Genomic DNA, 16,463 nt, shown 5'->3' with positions numbered 1-16,463 from the left:
CGGCTCCGGCTCTGCCGCAGCCGGGCCCGCGGCCGCCGCGCCTGCGCTTCTACCGCCCGCGATGAGGCGGAGCCCCGGCCCGGCTGGCGCCCGGCCCGGCCCCCGAGGAAGGGGGAAGGAGCTGCCCGCCCCCGGTCCGGCCCCGAAACGATGGAGCTCCGGTCGTCACAACGGCCGGAGGGGGCTGGTGGAAAGCCGGGCTGACTGGGGACGGGGAAGGGGGTGTTGGGGAACGGGGATGGGGATGGGCTGAGATGGTGTGTGGGGAGAGGGAGAGGTTGTGGGGACAGGGATGGCATCTGGGGCTGGGATGGCGTGGAGGGCTGGGATGGCGTGCGGAGACAGGGATGGCGTGTGGAGACAGGGATGGCGTGGCGGCGGGGGGAACGGGGATAGTGGAGGGGACAGGGATGGTGTTGAGGGGACAGGGATGGCGCCTGGGCACTCATTTCTCAACCCACCCGCCCTGCAGGCTCTGGGGTGTTTAAAAGCCACACCACCACGTTTTCATTTTTAAATTGGGGTTTTATTGTCAGTCCAGTGGGGTTCGAGTGTCCCCCGTACACTCAGCTGCAGAGCCAGCGGCCAGGCAGCGCTGCACGCCACCGGACCACGTCTCGCGGCCCCGGGGAAAGAACGAGGCTGTGGCCACGAGCCCACGAGTCGGGGTACACACTGCTGGCTCTCCAGGAGGCTGGGCTCTTTTGCACCCCCAAAAGACCACTCGGGTCTGCTGTAAACATCCATACAAACACAACACAATTCCACAGTTAGATTACAAATAGCGCAGCATGTCCTCTCCAGCTCCTGCTGCCTCCACGATCACTTCCAGCCTGCGTACAGGACACTGTTGGAGTGGTGCATTGCAGCTACCCTGCCACGGCTCAGTGCGACCACAATACATTCATTTATCAAAGCGAGATGCATCTGCAGGAAGCGGCACCCAAAACACCATGTAAATGCATTCATCGCGGGCCCTGCATCAACCTTGCCAAGGCACAAATGTCTGTGAGGTCCAATAAGCCGTGCTCAGGGTTTATTTTCGTGGCTGCATCTTGTTCATCGATCTTACCCTGACCGACTCTAGAACTGTCAAATCCATCGTTAGTCCTGTACCCAACTCCCAGGCCTTGCTCGTCTAGATCCAGCAAATCTGATGTTGTCTTCCACCATCCATCTCCCAACAGCCAGGGAACTAACATTAGGCTGTAGGCTTTAACGCGGCAGGGCATATAGGCTCTGATTCACGCCTTTAAGTCCATATCCAGTTTCCAGAGTGCTCCTGAGCTTTTCTAGTTCAGCAAGCGGGAAGCAGAGCTCAGACTTCTATGCTGCATTTCAAAGCTGCTGCCTGTCAGCAGCACATCTGTGTAAACGCACTGTCTTTGCACGCACACACACAAGTTCACCTTCAAACACGGAAGTAATAAAATAAAAGTCATCACTGAAAACTGCTGACAAACAGGAAGAAACACCCTGAAATCAGGACGGTAAAGAGTTCCTTCTGGAGTGACCATTTCCTGCAGCGACTTCAGCACAGTACAAGCACATAGTACAGGCATATTCCAAAAAGGTGTGTTTTTCTCATAGAGATCATAAATGTCCTGCAGAGTCCTGGTTTTCCTTCAGCAATGATCACATTTTACATCAAGTTGACCACAGATGCTGTTAAATCAAGGCTTATTCTTTAGACACTGCACTCTGCACTGTAAAAAAGAGCTAGTGATGGAGGGGACTTGGCAGGGGGTGGGAGGAAAGGGGCCTAGTTTATGATGACCTCCCAAAGGACTCCGGAAGCCAAAAGCAGGCCCTTCAACAGATTCTCCCTTGTTTGGCTTCCAAAAACTGAGATTCCCAAAAGTCACCTTCAAGGAGCTTTAGTACTGCAGTCTATTGAGTGAGTCGATGTAATGAAAAATGGCTCCCAATGCCCAGCTCGTTTCAACATTGTCAATTTTCCGGGCAAGCTGGTGGGGGGGAAAAAAACCCAAACAAAAAAGTTAAAACAATTCTTTGGGAGAAGGAGAAGCATGCAAGGTGAATACAGTGCTGAAGGTTATCACAACCGGTTATCACCATCGTGGGGACGGTGTCCCTCGACCCCCAATCACAGAGCATGTGTTGGAGCAAGAAGGCAAATCAAGGACTGAGCTACTGGCATGATGACTACTTCCTCGGCACCATCCTTCCCACTCTCCCCAGCAATCCATTTTATGCATCACCTTAAAGACTTGGCTCTTCGGGAAACCCAGTTCTTGCAGGAGGATGGTGATGTACGTGAGGTCCATGCAGAGAAAAGGGCTGCTTCCAGGGCTGATTTCCATGGTCTTACATACTAAGGAGAAAGAAAACAGTGTCTGAATGCGCACTGTGGGCATCAGCCCAGCTTTGAAAAACCTCAAGTGAAACCATAAAACACCTCTTGTCAGTTGAGCTGCGCAGCGATGAAACCTGTTACAACGGGGTTGAAATGACATGCACACGTTAGCAGAAGCACAAAAGCTTTGGCACACTGGAAGGAAGATCAAAGCATTCTGTCTCTCCCCTAAGACAGCTGCGTTTCTTGTATCTCTCCACGAAAGGATGAAAAGGGCCTCCAACTTTTCTTCTAAGTCAAGCCTTTAAAAATCTGAGCAACCTCAGGTGTGTTATGTTTCTCGAGCATAAGCACTCAACACATGTTGACAAAACCAAAGGAAAAACAAAAAGACAAAAGAAAAGACAAAGAAAAGACAAAACCAAAATAAAACTCACTTCCTTTCTCAGGATGAATGACACAAATGGTAGTCCAGAAATCAGAACTGCAACAATTGTTCAGAAATTCATAAAGTTTACCAAAAAGCCCTGTGTCAGTTTGATCAAAGCCTGAGTTTGTGGTATTAAGAAAAGAATGTTTACATTTGTAAATCTGCGTAGGCAGTTCTCTCTGCAGCTGATGAAGTGAAAAGCTATGAACTGGTTTTCCCCCTTTTCCAATTAACAATCAAGCATATGAACAAATCTTGAGACAAAAAGAAAAATTAAACCAGATTAGGACAGGTTATGCTAACAGGATGAGAACTCCCACATCTATTTTGAAAGCATGATTTCAGGACAACTGTTAACTGGTAAGTTTATTAGTAATTCTTGAGAGAGTTTTGAAATATAAGTATTATAAGGTATGTCTTATGTGGGCTGCAAAAGCAAGAATTAATACAAAAATAGTTGAGATTTTCAGAAATAAGCAGAAATGTTGGTGAGATGCCTTGGAGAGAGGTGCTTAATATTTACTTAAAAAAATCAGGCTTCTTAGCATGTCACACATATGCCACCTGGGTATGAATTTACACACAATTACATGTGTGTATGTGTGAGATTGTATTTTACTCACCGTATTTAGCTGCAATTTCAAAGTCACCAACAGTTAAGCTTCCTCCTTTTTCTTTATCTAGAAGGAAAACAAAAAAACATGTTTTTTTATGGTTTTTGTATAAAGGCAATTGTAGATTCAAGTCATAAAAGTTGTTTAGAAATCAAACCTTGAGTCACTGAAATTAATGACAAAACTCACACTTGCTTTAAAGGTAGAAAAGCCTTTAAAAGATTCTCAGTATAGATTGAAAAGCCTTGTTTTATGAAGAGCTTTTAGCCTCGTTTCCTAAAGAAGCATAGTTTACAGACTCTCTCACCTCGTCCCCATGTCTGTGCTGCCCTGCCCTGTGATGCCTGAACACAGTTAACGCCTTTGACCAGATCTGACAGGGCCGTGGTGCTCTGCGACATATTAAATCTGAAATTAATTGTAAAATAAGATGGCTGAGGAGGGGGGGTATATTTGTCCAAACTAGCTTGAAATCTCATCATCTGCTTTCTACCACTGAACACGACAGCCTTCTGTACACCAGCATACCACTAGAAAAGAGATGGGATGCATTCTGAGTACACGTGCAATTACCTGAAAATCTTCATTCCATCTGAAAAGGTCAGTGAAGCAAAACACACAGCCCAAGATCACTTTACTGCTTTATCGCCCAAGAAATTTGTTTATCATTATGACGGCTTTTTTCTATTTTGGATTGTAGAGTTAATCAGACAACAAGGATTTCTGAAATGCAGGCAGTTTGTTTAAAAACCATTACCAGAAGTTGCAGGTCCTATTTTGCAGCCCCAGTCCCTTCTCTATAGAAATTAAATAGCATTCAATATCCAGTCGAGGCCAATGCTGCACAGCAGTGTAGCAAAAGACTAAGTTCCACGACAGCTTAGCAAAGCATCTTGATGTGTATAAGCGTCACCATTTCTTCCATAACTTGTCATTTAAAATGAAATGAAAACAGGAGCAAACGTACCTATGAGACCAATCTCTGCTGCACGGTCATAGTAGTAGGAGAAAGTGTAAAAATCCAAGTCCTTCACTTCCTCAGCTTTATGCACTTTTTTGTAGAGCATCTTTGCCACTTTGTTAGAACAAGACTCATACAGAGGCTCACCTAAAAGAAGGCAGAGAAACACAGCATATTATAGGCAGAGAGGAAAATATACTTACTTCTTTAGGATCTGGCAGGAAACAGGCTCCCTTTTGCACAATAGCACTCCGTAAGCTTTTCACAGACAACTGAAGTCTGCATCTTCTTCCAGTGGCAACACTTACCATCCTCAGCTTGGGACGAAGTATGCAATAGATCAGAAGAGATGGAAAACATCATTTGAGGCAGAAGGATTTTGAAAGACCTGTTCAGGGATTGCTCAACTCCAGCCGCATTAGTACTAGCAGCTTTACTGACTGGACGGACACACCATGCCACAAGAGGAAAGAGCTGCAGAATCTCTTTAAAAGCACATCAAGAGGAGCCAGATAGAATGGTAAACAGAGAATCTAGTGTCTCTGCAAGAGGCTGAGAGTGTATCATTTACTCTGCTAATAGCATGCTGGCCTAGATAGAAAGAGTGATAAATCACTATACCTGCCTTCTGTCCTTTAATTTTGTACACTATCTCAGCATGCTGCCATTCAGATTTGAAGCCAGGTGGTAAACAAGGGCTGATCAATTCCTCCCCTTCTCCTACTGCAGAAGTAAAACATTAGGGAAAAACATCAGGAGTCAATTTCAGATCCCTCACCCCCAGCCCTGCTCCATACTGTCCCACAGCCTCAGCAAGGCACCTCCAAGTCCCAGTCATGGCTCAGATGTCCCGTGCCCCCCACCAGGGCTGGCAAAAATCCAGGTCTCCTGGGATCTAGCAGTGTCACCTCCTGCATTTGTCTCAAATGCACCCAGCCATGGTGACAGGAGTCCACATACCACTCAGGAACCTTCAGCCCAGTGGGAAGGGGACAAACTCCTCCCCCCACAACAGGGCTATGTACCCTATGCTCAGAGCCAAGACTTGAGGAGTGCCCAGAACTTACAGGGTTTTCCCTCAACTCCTCCTAAAATGGCGAGCCTCGCTGACATCAGCCCGAGTCCCAGGTAACTGCAAAGGGATAAAAGCCTCTGTGAAAAACAAACAGCCTTCCTCTGATACTCCACTGACAACTTGGCTGGGACGTGCCAGTCTCCTCTACATGGTCCCAGCAAAATGGCTCAAGTCAGCAGCTAATGCACATAAGGGGAACAGTGTGACAACCCACTCTCATATTACACTCACCCAGAAGGATAATCTCTCGTTGAAAAAGTACAGGCAATAGCTGTCAATGGTAATCTGACTCTTGAAGAACTGGGAATGCTGAAGGCATTCCCCTAACGTTTCTCCTACCCTCCTCACAAGCAGCACAGCCTCTAGCATACAGAATTGACTCTTTTTGAGCCCAAACACACCCCACAGCAAACATAGGTGGGAAGAAGCTGCTTCCCTCTGCCTAAAACACTGGGAGCAGGGGAAGACAGTGAAGAGGAAGGAATGGCAGAGGCAAAGCACTATGAACTGACTGCAACACACATTCTTCATCCTCCTGCATGGCTCAGCAGTGAGGAGGTAGAAGAGTTGGGAGTAAAGCTGAGCCTGGGAAGGAGGGAGAGGCGGGGAGAAGGGGTTTTTCATTTTGTTCATATTTCTCATTATCCTACCATTTAATTGGCAATAAATTAAATTAGCTTCTCTAAGTCAAGTCTGTTTTGCCCATGACAGTAACTGCCAAGTGACCTCCCTGTCCTTATCCTGAGCCAGGAGCTTTTTGTCGTATTTTCTCTCCCCTGTCCTGTTGATGGAAGGGGAGTGATAGAGCAGCTTGGTAGACACCTGGCAGGCAGCCAAGGTTAATTCACCACAATGACATGGCTCAGGTTTCTCCACTTCTTCCTGGTACTCATTTGCAAGGACCTCACTTCAGCAAAACACCTAATCTCACTGGCTTCATAAAAAGCTTCTATCTGTCCAGTGTGTTCTCTTTCCCGCAACTAACCTGTACGAATACAGCTTGTAGGTGTTGTTAAACATCTGAAATGAAGTTGTATGGCCAGCTGGTGATGTCTGGAGAGTGGTCTGGAGGGAGAAAAAGATGTCACTGCAAGGTTTCTGCTGGCAGCAGAAAACATCAACAACACAATCTTCTGAAACATTAGGAAAAACATGAAACAATCCTAGCATGCCTCAGAGAGAAATGATGAATTTGCAAGTATTTCGATTTGACCGCTGATACACCAGACAACCACAAAACCCGGAGCTAAAATAGTCTCTTCACATGACAGAGTCTAAACTGGTTACATTTCTATTTGTATCCACACCAAATTGGTATATAAAAGAATTATTTTAATTAAAAAGGAATCCTTATTCCAGCCCTTAACTCATTTTGTCAAGAGGCTACAGCAACTGCTTCTTCACATGATCCCTACTAGGGAAAACAGTGTGCAAAATAATATGAAAGCCAGGCACGCATTAACTTCCTACTCAAGTGAATTCAGCTGTGAACTTCCACAAGCCAGAGGAAAAGCACATCACTGTGCTTGCCAAGGAACAGAGTGAGGACCAGCCTGTGGTCTGAAGAAATGAAAGGGTAATTATCTAATGCACTTTTCAGCCCCTTCCCCAAGTGCACCAGCATGGCTAGCGCGTTTGTGGGGAGCAAAGCTCAGGCCACGATACTATTCATGCTGCTTATATCTTAACACCATCTCTAAGCCCAGAATTTCCACATCCCGGACTCTTCACATCCCCTATCATTCTGCTGTAAGAGTATAATGTCTTGATCAGCCCAGGCTGGCACATTAGGTACAGCATTCCAACCCTCTGCTTTTGTGCAGCTTTACTATGAACAGTATCTCTGCTCAGGCCAGAGCCTTATGACTCCGCATCTACAGGGCTTCCAGCTCACAGAACACCTATAAAAATGCCACAACAGGAAGCTGAAATGACAAACGTCAGCATGTATTTGTACTGCACAGTAACAGTTGCTCCTTAGAAAGCATTCATTTGCAACTCAGTGAACTCAGGAAAACCAGAAGGATTGACAAGGCGTCTCACTCTGTTCTTAAAACCCAATATAGGCCAAATGTTGGACCTGAATTCATTAACAGAGTTGCCTTTGAGTTCTTCATTATAAGCAGCACAAAGTGAGAGTCAAGGATTAAGACGCTCAGACGAACACTGCATTTTCCCCAAGATAAAGCAGCCCTGGCAGATTCACCACATGCACCACTGACCCATGCAGTTGGAGTAAGAGGACTGACAAAGAATTGTGAATGCCTCTGTGACTGACTATAACAAGGCAGATGTGACTTCTGTCAGAAGCATGGCTTCATGTCACACTGACAAACTCTTGGCCAGTTTCCAAGGGAAACAAATCTGAGCAGTTACTGATTCCTGCACCAGCATTTCCCAACAGTGTGCATGTTCACATTACCTCAGTGCGTGGAAGGAAGGTGATCTGTGTTGATCCACCACCCAAATCCAGCATCCCTACACTTCTCTTCTGCGGATCATCTAGGCTACCTGAAATGTGCGACAGAACAGAGAAAGCCATGGTGGGTGCTGTGAGAAACTTGCTAGAAACAAAACCAGAAGTATAGTGGTAAAGAAAGAGGACAATCTAACTCCATCTGTCAGCTTCCAGCCAGCACAAAATTATACTGTCATCTACTGGGCACTTATTTGGGCTTTATCAGGGTGACCTGAAAATCTTCAATTGACAGAGTTTCTCTTATTTCTCTGGTGGCTGTTCATGCCCTAATTACAGCAGCTTTGGTTACTGGATTCCTAAACGTTTTTCAGTGGATGTAAGGACCCTTTTGCAAACTCTGCTCTGGTAACCGCTTTGTAACACAGAGGAATGTGGTTTTCTTGGCCATCTCTCCCTGATCCCTTAGTGATATTTTGCAGATTGCTATGGCCAAGGGGACGACAGACTGAAAAGAGCTGGCCTAAGAGATTCAGCTCTCTTGGAATTCTGCCAGCTGCCAGCCCAGACCTCTCTTCTCATTTAAATCCAGTTCTTCTCAGTTAGATGCTTCAAATAAACCCTCCTGATAAGACTAGTTTGCACCAAGTGCCTCGGTATACCTCATGATAGCTTATGTCTGAAGATCTCTGACCTTTCTGATATTTCCTGTGAGCATAAAAAGGTTTAGAGCACTTGTGTTGCTCCACACACTGTGTGCGCTGAACAGAGCACTTGGACAGCAGACTGCTTTACTTATTGTCAGAGAGGGCTTCAGCTTAGTTTTTTCTTTACTCTTCAGCTACCCTTTTCTAACTCAGCAGTGTAAACACTTGTGGTTTTTCTATGTTACAAACCTGTAAGGAAGTAGCATAGCCCTTGCCTTCACTCTGTGCAGCTGCCAAGCACAACTAGAATATCCACATTAAAAATTTAGCCAGAGCTAGTGGCAGACTCTAAAAAGGAATAAAATGCTTTGGTACCCTACAAGGAATTGAAAGAAAGGCTACATTAAACATCTAGGAAAAGGGATTAAACTCCTCACTCTGTCAAGTAAATGGCCAAAATCCTAATGACTTAAATAGGCCAGGCCAAAAACAACTGCTGACTTATTCCCAGCTCCTTCTTTCTCCCATTCGACCCCAATGAATGAGCAAATCCCACACAGGGGCAGAAAACAGCATGAATTTCACAGCATCAGTCATATCTTTATGCGCATGCTCACGTACACATACCTGTTAAAAAATTTATTGTGATCCAGGCTGAAATACCTAATAAGAAAAAGATTCAGAAGACGCACTGTTAGATCATACCATTTCATTCTATCTAACAACAGTAACAAATAAGGTGAGCCGTATTACAGGGTCTTCCTGCTTTAGGATCTGTTTAGCTGGAGGCATTTTTAAGTTTTCTCATACGGTTTAACTGCACCATCTAAACAAAATAACCAGCAAACCAGAGCTTGTCATCCAACAACAGACCGAAACACCAGAGACCATCTGTCACAAGCTCCCTCGTCCCCCTTCCACAAATGGACGACTTCTAATACAAAGTCTCCAAAGGATGTCCAGTTGAGAGCTAAGCAAGAAGGATCTTCAAGACGAGTGAATAGGACTGGCCCTGCTGAGCTCTCCTGACCCACCTTGCCCCAAAGCCAGTGTTTCCACAACTGTCAACAGCTGTCAAAAAACAAGATTAGATGCCTTGAACAAAGAGAATGACCTTCTATACCAGAGCTGATGTGACATTTGGAAGAGAAGCCCCATATACGAAATGCCTGGAGAACTCTGTATTTCACAGGTCAAAAACTTAGGCGAGAAGTCACAAAGGCTTCAGCCCTTAGCTAAAAGACAAGGAAATGACTGACACTCACACTGTTCATTTTCTAGGAGAACATCCACTGGTAAGCTTTTGTTTGATGTCAGGCACTCGACTTTCCTTTTGAATACTAAGAATTTTCATCTCTTCAGTGTTCTAATTTTTCCTATTTTCAGCTAAGCATTTTTGTGAGCCACACTGCTTCTGTCCTCTTCCTCTTTTATAAAACTTTTCTCCATAAATTAGATGAATTAGTCGGCCTCATGTTAACAAATTAAAATATTTATCCATGTGGTTAAAACTCAAGGCATGCTAGGGAACATGGTCCAGTTCAACCCTTGGCTGAACCAAGGCTATCACTGCTACTCATGATTTTAAAACAAAACAAAAAGAAGAATTACAATGTCTGTCTTCCACTAAGCAGTAAAAAAGAAACTCATCAACAGCCCCAAACAGCTCCAGCTATTTTAAAGTTTGGTTTCTAAGCGGATTTAAAACATATTTCAACACTCAGTTACTTAGAATTCAGACACATTTCCTCAAATTATTTTAAATCAAGACTGATTCTGGGTTCTGTCCCCAGTATTTTTTGATGAGCATCAACTTATTTCAGCATGTATTTTCTTCTCTATATAACATTTTTTCAGATTGAATTCACAATCACACTCATTAGATCAGTTATAATTAACATTATGACCAAATACTTCCAGAAAGCTCTTATGAGCATTGTCAAGAGCAGGGTGTGCAAAACCAGTTGTCGAAGACCATCTCAACAAGCAGATTCAGAAACCTTTTCAGATGTGCTGACTGCACAGTGGCTTCCTGGTGACCCCAAAGGAACTGCCCAGCACTCAAAGCTTTGAAAATCAGGACAGAGTTCAGAACTTCAAATTGGAAAACGTAGCACAAGATCTCTTTGGCAGGCACTGCCTGAAGCAGAGTAAAAACTGTGTCAAACCCGCTGCTTGTGGGTTCCCACTACAGTGAGAGGGGACTTGTCGCAGTGCAGCAGGAATCTCCAGGGTTGCAGAAAGGGTCTCCACAAGTTAGCCTACCTTCATCGGTTCCGTTCATTATCGACACGCAGTTGTCCCTCACGAAGAAGGGAGAGGCCTGAAAAATCTCCTTCACCTGTAGTTCAAATAAAAGCTACACTCAGAGAAATCTTTTTTTTCAGCTGAAAAGCAAGCTTTTTCAAAACTCCAGTTTTACACAACTGGTCTTCTTCTTGGGCCAGATCCTGACTGCTGCTCACCACTTTGAAGTTCAAGAACCCAACAAGCATCAGCCTGCGCTCTGCTATAAAAGGTCAGCAATTTACATGCTGGCTCTGCAGTTTGATGCAGAGACAGCGATGGATGTCTGGGTTTTCAAGCATGAAGACTGCTCAGAAATGCCATTAACAAGGGATGAACCTGGGTAGGGAAGGGAACCCAGTTTACTTTGCTACAACTGGTGATCCACAGGGTATTATATATGCACTGGAGAGGCAGGAGATGGACACCTTGGCTTTTAGGAATGCCCCAGGGAATGGCATTTTTAACAGGAGCATGTTGGCTGTTAGAGGTCCTCTACACTACATCCTACATGAGGCAGCAAAGCCCTAGGTTTCCAGAGTCCTCTGAAGTAAAACCTGCAGTGGTTCCAGCTGAAATTCAGTGTGGAAAAGAATGGGCCAGCTTGCGGGCAGCAGAGAACAATACAGACATTGGTTTCAACTGCACCACATTTCTTTCTTCCAATTATTGCTTAGAAAAAGAGTACACTTAGTGCACTTAATAAACTTTTCCTGCAGCCATAAGGGCCAGAACATAATATTTTGTTTATTTTTATGATATTTTAAAATATTAAACATATTCTACATGCCTATAAATATAATGCACATTATTTCCAATCTATATAAAGGAGCAACCTTGCAGCAGCTGGCTGATAACATGACCAATCAAATAGCAGAGAGCTTTTCTCAAAATAGCAGCATGCTGGTCAAAACCACCAACAAACACACCCAGTAAGAACACGCCTGTAGTGATTGTTAGGAGTATCTCATTACACTTGTTAGATGTCATCTCCAGGCCTATTTGGAGCTGTCATCAATCCTCTGTGCTTGTACTCATGCAATTTCTCCCCCCAGCCCCATTTGAGATCAGGTGGCTCTGCGCTGCTTTCAGGCTTAAATGATAGGAATGGCTCGTACCTGAAGATAAAGGAGTATGTACTTTACGCAGAAGGGACCAAACTTTGCTATAAAATTTCTGGAAAGCAAACTGAAAGATGAGAAATAGTACCTTATCCAGCAACTTCTGAGCTTTCTCTCCTGGCAGCAAACGTAAGCCAGCTGTGGCTTTCAGGACCAGAGGAGTAAACTTCCACAGCTCCATAGGAACTTCTTTCTTCGCCACCTCCAGGAGCTCTTTTATTCCCTGGCCACTCTGTGAGCAGAGAAAGAACAAAAGAAGGCAATTAGAAACTCTTTAGATTTGCCTTTCTTGGAAGGGCAAAAGGGTGATCAGAGGTATGATTCACTGTAAATGTGTAACAGAGACAAGTGAATATCACAAGGGGTCAGGAGAAGGTGGAGGACTCACTATCTCCCACAGCGTGAGACCTGGTGGATATAATGGGGATTATCCAGCAACAGGTCAAAAACAAACAGGAAGAGTCACTTTTTCAAACAGTGACATAGAACTCTATGCCACTGAATGTCTTGGCTACAAAAGGCTCAAAAGGCAGCATGCCAAATCCTTGGGAAAAAAAAGGCCTTTGGAGCCTGTAAAACACTATGAGCTGCGTCTAAGTCTGGCTTACGAAGTCCCTAAATCCCTGCGAGCCAGAAGGTAAGGGAGACGGGAGAGAAGTCACTTAGTACTTGGCCTGGTTTTTAGACTATTTTCCTGAGAATCCAATTCCAGTCGCTTCTGGAGAAGGCTCTGCTCCAATCCAACACACCTCTTTTGTCTTTTTCTTAAGCTCATCAAAATTTTTAACACAGAGATGGGAAAAACATCCACTATGCTTAATTAACAACATCACCGAGTGGAACTAGATGCATTCTGTTCCTTGCTCCTCTGCATGTTGACCAACTTTTACTGTGGGCTTCTATCATTTGGAAACACTTCCCTGAACTGAGACAGTTCAGCATACTGTACCACGGCAAGATAGATGTGATTTGCAGGACATATCAAAACCAGGATGATTTGGGGCATGTATTTTTACAGTAACAGAAACAAAATTACCTTTTCAACATCATCGGCATATGCAGATAGACCTGGCTTCAGTGCTTTAAACGTCTCATGGGTTAATTTGGGAGTCTCTGTTAAAAGTAGTATTCCAAAATAAGTAATGGTACAAATAATTTTGCACACACACAAAGAACACCATTTTACAAATTACATTATTATGTGCTAATGGAAGTCAACCGAAGCCTCTGTCTAATGAACTATCAACAGCCACCCAACCTTTAAATACAGCCCTTGCTATGGAATTAGCTCCTGAGAAAATAATTTTTAAAAGTCATGCCTGTTTTTCAGGTGCTGGTGTCCACTATGCACATATTTCTCATGCACATCAGACAATCACCAGATGGGTGCAAGTTCTCTTTGAGCCATGACACCTGCCATGTGCAGCTCTCCAAACTGCACCGGTAACAAAGACCCCACGTTTCAGCGTGCTCTGTTCTGGCTAAACTTGACTCCAGCAAAACTCGGTGGCAGCAGAGGGAGCCAGACCAAAGTATTTGGGAAACCTGCAGTATAGACAATTACACGAACCTGCAGGTAAGACAACATGAACTTGACAACATCCTTCTCCTGTACCCAATTACACTCCACAAAGTTTCCTGCAATGTATTCTGAAATTGTCTTTAAAGAGAAGTAGGCAAGGAAGAAGCAAAGATTTGGGAATACATTGAAAGAAGGAAATCCACAGACTGCTGTTTAACACCTTTGGTGGCTAAGCCTTACGCTAGCCCATTCTGCAAACCTAAGGTGCTTCCCACAGGCCAACCACACCATACGCCACACTGCTAATCCTTAAAAGCATCCTCAGATCACCTACTAACAGCATCCACACGGGTTCTCTCATCTTTAAGAGTTTCACAAATAGGAGCTGGCAACACCTAAACGAATGAAGCTTATGACTTCAGAGGAAAACTGGAGCTTTTTGCACACTTCTGTCTCGCTTCTCAGTGATACTTTCTGCCCAGATGCAATACACAGCAATTTTAACAAAACAGTGAAGTTTTGCAATTTAAATCCAACATTGAAGCCAAGGATGCACTAAACCAGACAACGCAGAGAAAAGCAGCTCACTGCCAGGAACTGGAGACAGCCAACAACCTCATGGTGAAAATTTGGGGGAATAAGGCCGTTTGAATTTGTAATCCTCTCTTCCACCAAGCAGTGTGATGAAAAACTGCTCTTCTTCAAGGCACTGTTCTAAAGGTATAGCTGCTATTTACTTCACATTCTGACATTACAGCATCTTCTCCTTGTTGAATGTTTTCATAATTTTATCCAAACCCACATGCTTGAATCATAATATACTTCCTAATGGTTCTCTAGAAAGAGCTGAAGCATGTTTATTCAAGTAATCCCTAGAAAAGAATCATCAATAACCTGCTCCATATGTTATGGAAGAATTAATCTATCATGCAATGAGCAGGCCATACCTTTTGGCTGCTGTGTAAATTTAAAAATATGGATGCGAGTTCCTGTGCTTCCTGCGTCAAACATAATTCCATAAAAAACCGAGAGATCTGTGGTCAGTGACCGATGGTTCAGTTTGTCTCCCCTGCTTTCAGCAACTCCTTCTGTTGCTCCCACGACTGGTTTGGAATCCAAGTGCCATTTTATGTATGCAACATAAATAGCTATGCATGCCAAAATCCCAAAAGCGAAGAACCGCTTTGATATCTTCATGGCTTCCATTTATCAGATGTTTTGTTTCTTCCCTTTATCAAATGTTTTGTTTCTTGTCCTTCACACAGAACAGGTTGTTCCCACATCACTCCTATATCCAACAGAAAAGAAAAGGTATGTTTTATTTTCTGAACCTGCTGAAAGGATTAAGAGTATGTTGGTTATTTGCTAAGGGACTTACAGGAGTAAACTTGACTTGGGCATGAGTTAAATACTTAACTGTTAGTTGGTTTAGATCTGTGATAAGAAAGTTGGGCATGATAGTCAAAGTAAGCAGTAAGTCACTGCAACAAACAGCCTGGTAAAAAAAACAACTTACACACAGGGAGTGACAGACCACTGCTGGCAAGTAAAAGGATTTATACCTGCAGCTCTGTCAGCATCTGGAGTAAGACTGAGATATTAGCTACTGTCTTCAGTGTTCAAATCTACCTCAGCTAACGCAGGGCAATTTGCAGGTATATGCTTACATTTATTCCAGAACAATGCAGAATTCCGCATTCAAAAATCTGGGATTCACCTGTGAATCACTTGTAAAACTGGACCTAGCAGCAAAATCCCTTCCTCCCATGTTGCTTGTCCTAACTACCAAATGCCTTCATGGCTGCTGGATGCCTATGAGACCACACACTACTTTCCCAATAGTTCAGAAGGAACATATCCATCCTCCTTCAGCATGTCATTGAGATCTATAGCTAATTTTAAGATGTGAAGCTGTATAAATCTTCTTTTCCCCATTGCTACGGAACACTGCCTAAGAAGGAACAGAGTAGAAGAGTTCAGACAAGCTAAATACAGTAACTGAGGTGGGAACGGACCTCAAGAGATCTCTCATCCAATCTCCCGCTCAAAGCACAAGCAGCTATGGGGACCCACCACGTTGCTCAGGGCTACATCCATCTGCATCTTGAAAACCTCCAAGGATGGAGACCCCACAACTCTTCTGAGCAACCAGAATCATTTGCAGTTATCTTTGTTAGTCCCTGGATGGTGAAGGAGGTCCCAGAAGACTGGACAAGGACAGTTTAAAATCAGTGTTTAAAAGGCACGATAAAAGATCCAGGGAATTAGAGTAGCCCTCTCAGCTCCAATATCGGGAAAGAAACCACAGCAAAGCACAACGTAAGAAATCTACAATCACTCACATGACATCATCCAGATAATTAAAAAAAAGTCAGTGGTGATTTACGGGTAGCAAATCCCATTATATCTTTCCTTTTTTGATAGCGTAATGGAGAAAGCAAACCAGTCGATGAAGTTGACTTAAGGTTTTGACGCATATGTAATCTGTTGATGATGCGAATTCAGGAGGTGTGCAGAAGGTGTGAGGGGTAGGAATTTAAATTCAAGGCGATTACGGTGTATTGCCAAAAACGGGCAAGACAAAATTTTGTAAAAACAGAGGAAAGCAAAACCACAGGCACAAACACACATGCAAAACACATCAGCGTAGGGGAGAAGGACCTGTAGGCTGCCACGAAACAGAAATCAGGGAGGTGGCACTGCAAAAAAAAGAAAAATCTTTCTGGCTTCCATCAGCAGGCACAGAGACGTAGGTGGCAACTACCGCAGATACGCGGGGCGATTACGCCAATCTTGCCGGTGCCAGAAAGGCCTCAACTGCAGCTACACGAGAGCTAAAACCGTGTCACGAGAGGAAAGCAGCAGGAACTGGGTGATCCTGTGAGGAGACAGAAGCCTGCCCGGCGGGAAGGATGAGGGGGCTGGAGGAGCAGCAGTCCGCCAGCATAAACCCCCCTACCCCCATTTCCCTGAAGAGAATCGGAATTAACTCATCCCTGCCTTTGCCAGGGGACCCTGAAATACGTTCCGAGGGAAAAGCTTTCCGCCACCGGCGACCCCGCGGCAACCGGGCG

At 44.4% G+C, this 16,463-nt stretch overlaps 1 protein-coding gene across 1 annotated transcript in view; it reads right to left on the bottom strand.

The window, feature by feature from the left end:
- Positions 1–1,531: 1,531 nt before the first annotated feature.
- ENTPD6 (ectonucleoside triphosphate diphosphohydrolase 6 (putative)) overlaps positions 1,532–16,463 on the bottom strand; it is a 15,013-nt gene continuing 81 nt past the window's right edge. Inside the window, exons 2-14 of the mRNA XM_010577811.1 lie at positions 14,337–14,677; positions 12,904–12,980; positions 11,956–12,099; positions 10,726–10,801; positions 9,088–9,123; positions 7,820–7,908; positions 6,383–6,462; positions 5,390–5,454; positions 4,944–5,045; positions 4,329–4,469; positions 3,371–3,427; positions 2,223–2,335; positions 1,532–1,967 (exon numbers count right to left, since the gene is read on the bottom strand). Coding sequence (XP_010576113.1) covers positions 1,878–1,967; positions 2,223–2,335; positions 3,371–3,427; positions 4,329–4,469; positions 4,944–5,045; positions 5,390–5,454; positions 6,383–6,462; positions 7,820–7,908; positions 9,088–9,123; positions 10,726–10,801; positions 11,956–12,099; positions 12,904–12,980; positions 14,337–14,595 — 1,329 coding nt within the window. The 5' untranslated portion in view covers positions 14,596–14,677 and the 3' untranslated portion in view covers positions 1,532–1,877. The remainder of the gene's footprint in view (positions 1,968–2,222; positions 2,336–3,370; positions 3,428–4,328; positions 4,470–4,943; positions 5,046–5,389; positions 5,455–6,382; positions 6,463–7,819; positions 7,909–9,087; positions 9,124–10,725; positions 10,802–11,955; positions 12,100–12,903; positions 12,981–14,336; positions 14,678–16,463) is intronic.

This window comes from Haliaeetus leucocephalus, unplaced genomic scaffold, assembly GCF_000737465.1.
Source record: "Haliaeetus leucocephalus isolate CR32 unplaced genomic scaffold, Haliaeetus_leucocephalus-4.0 Scaffold577, whole genome shotgun sequence".
Classification (NCBI taxonomy): Eukaryota; Metazoa; Chordata; class Aves; order Accipitriformes; family Accipitridae; genus Haliaeetus; species Haliaeetus leucocephalus.
Note: the sequence above shows the minus strand (reverse complement) of the source record. Positions and strands in the feature narration are given on the sequence as shown.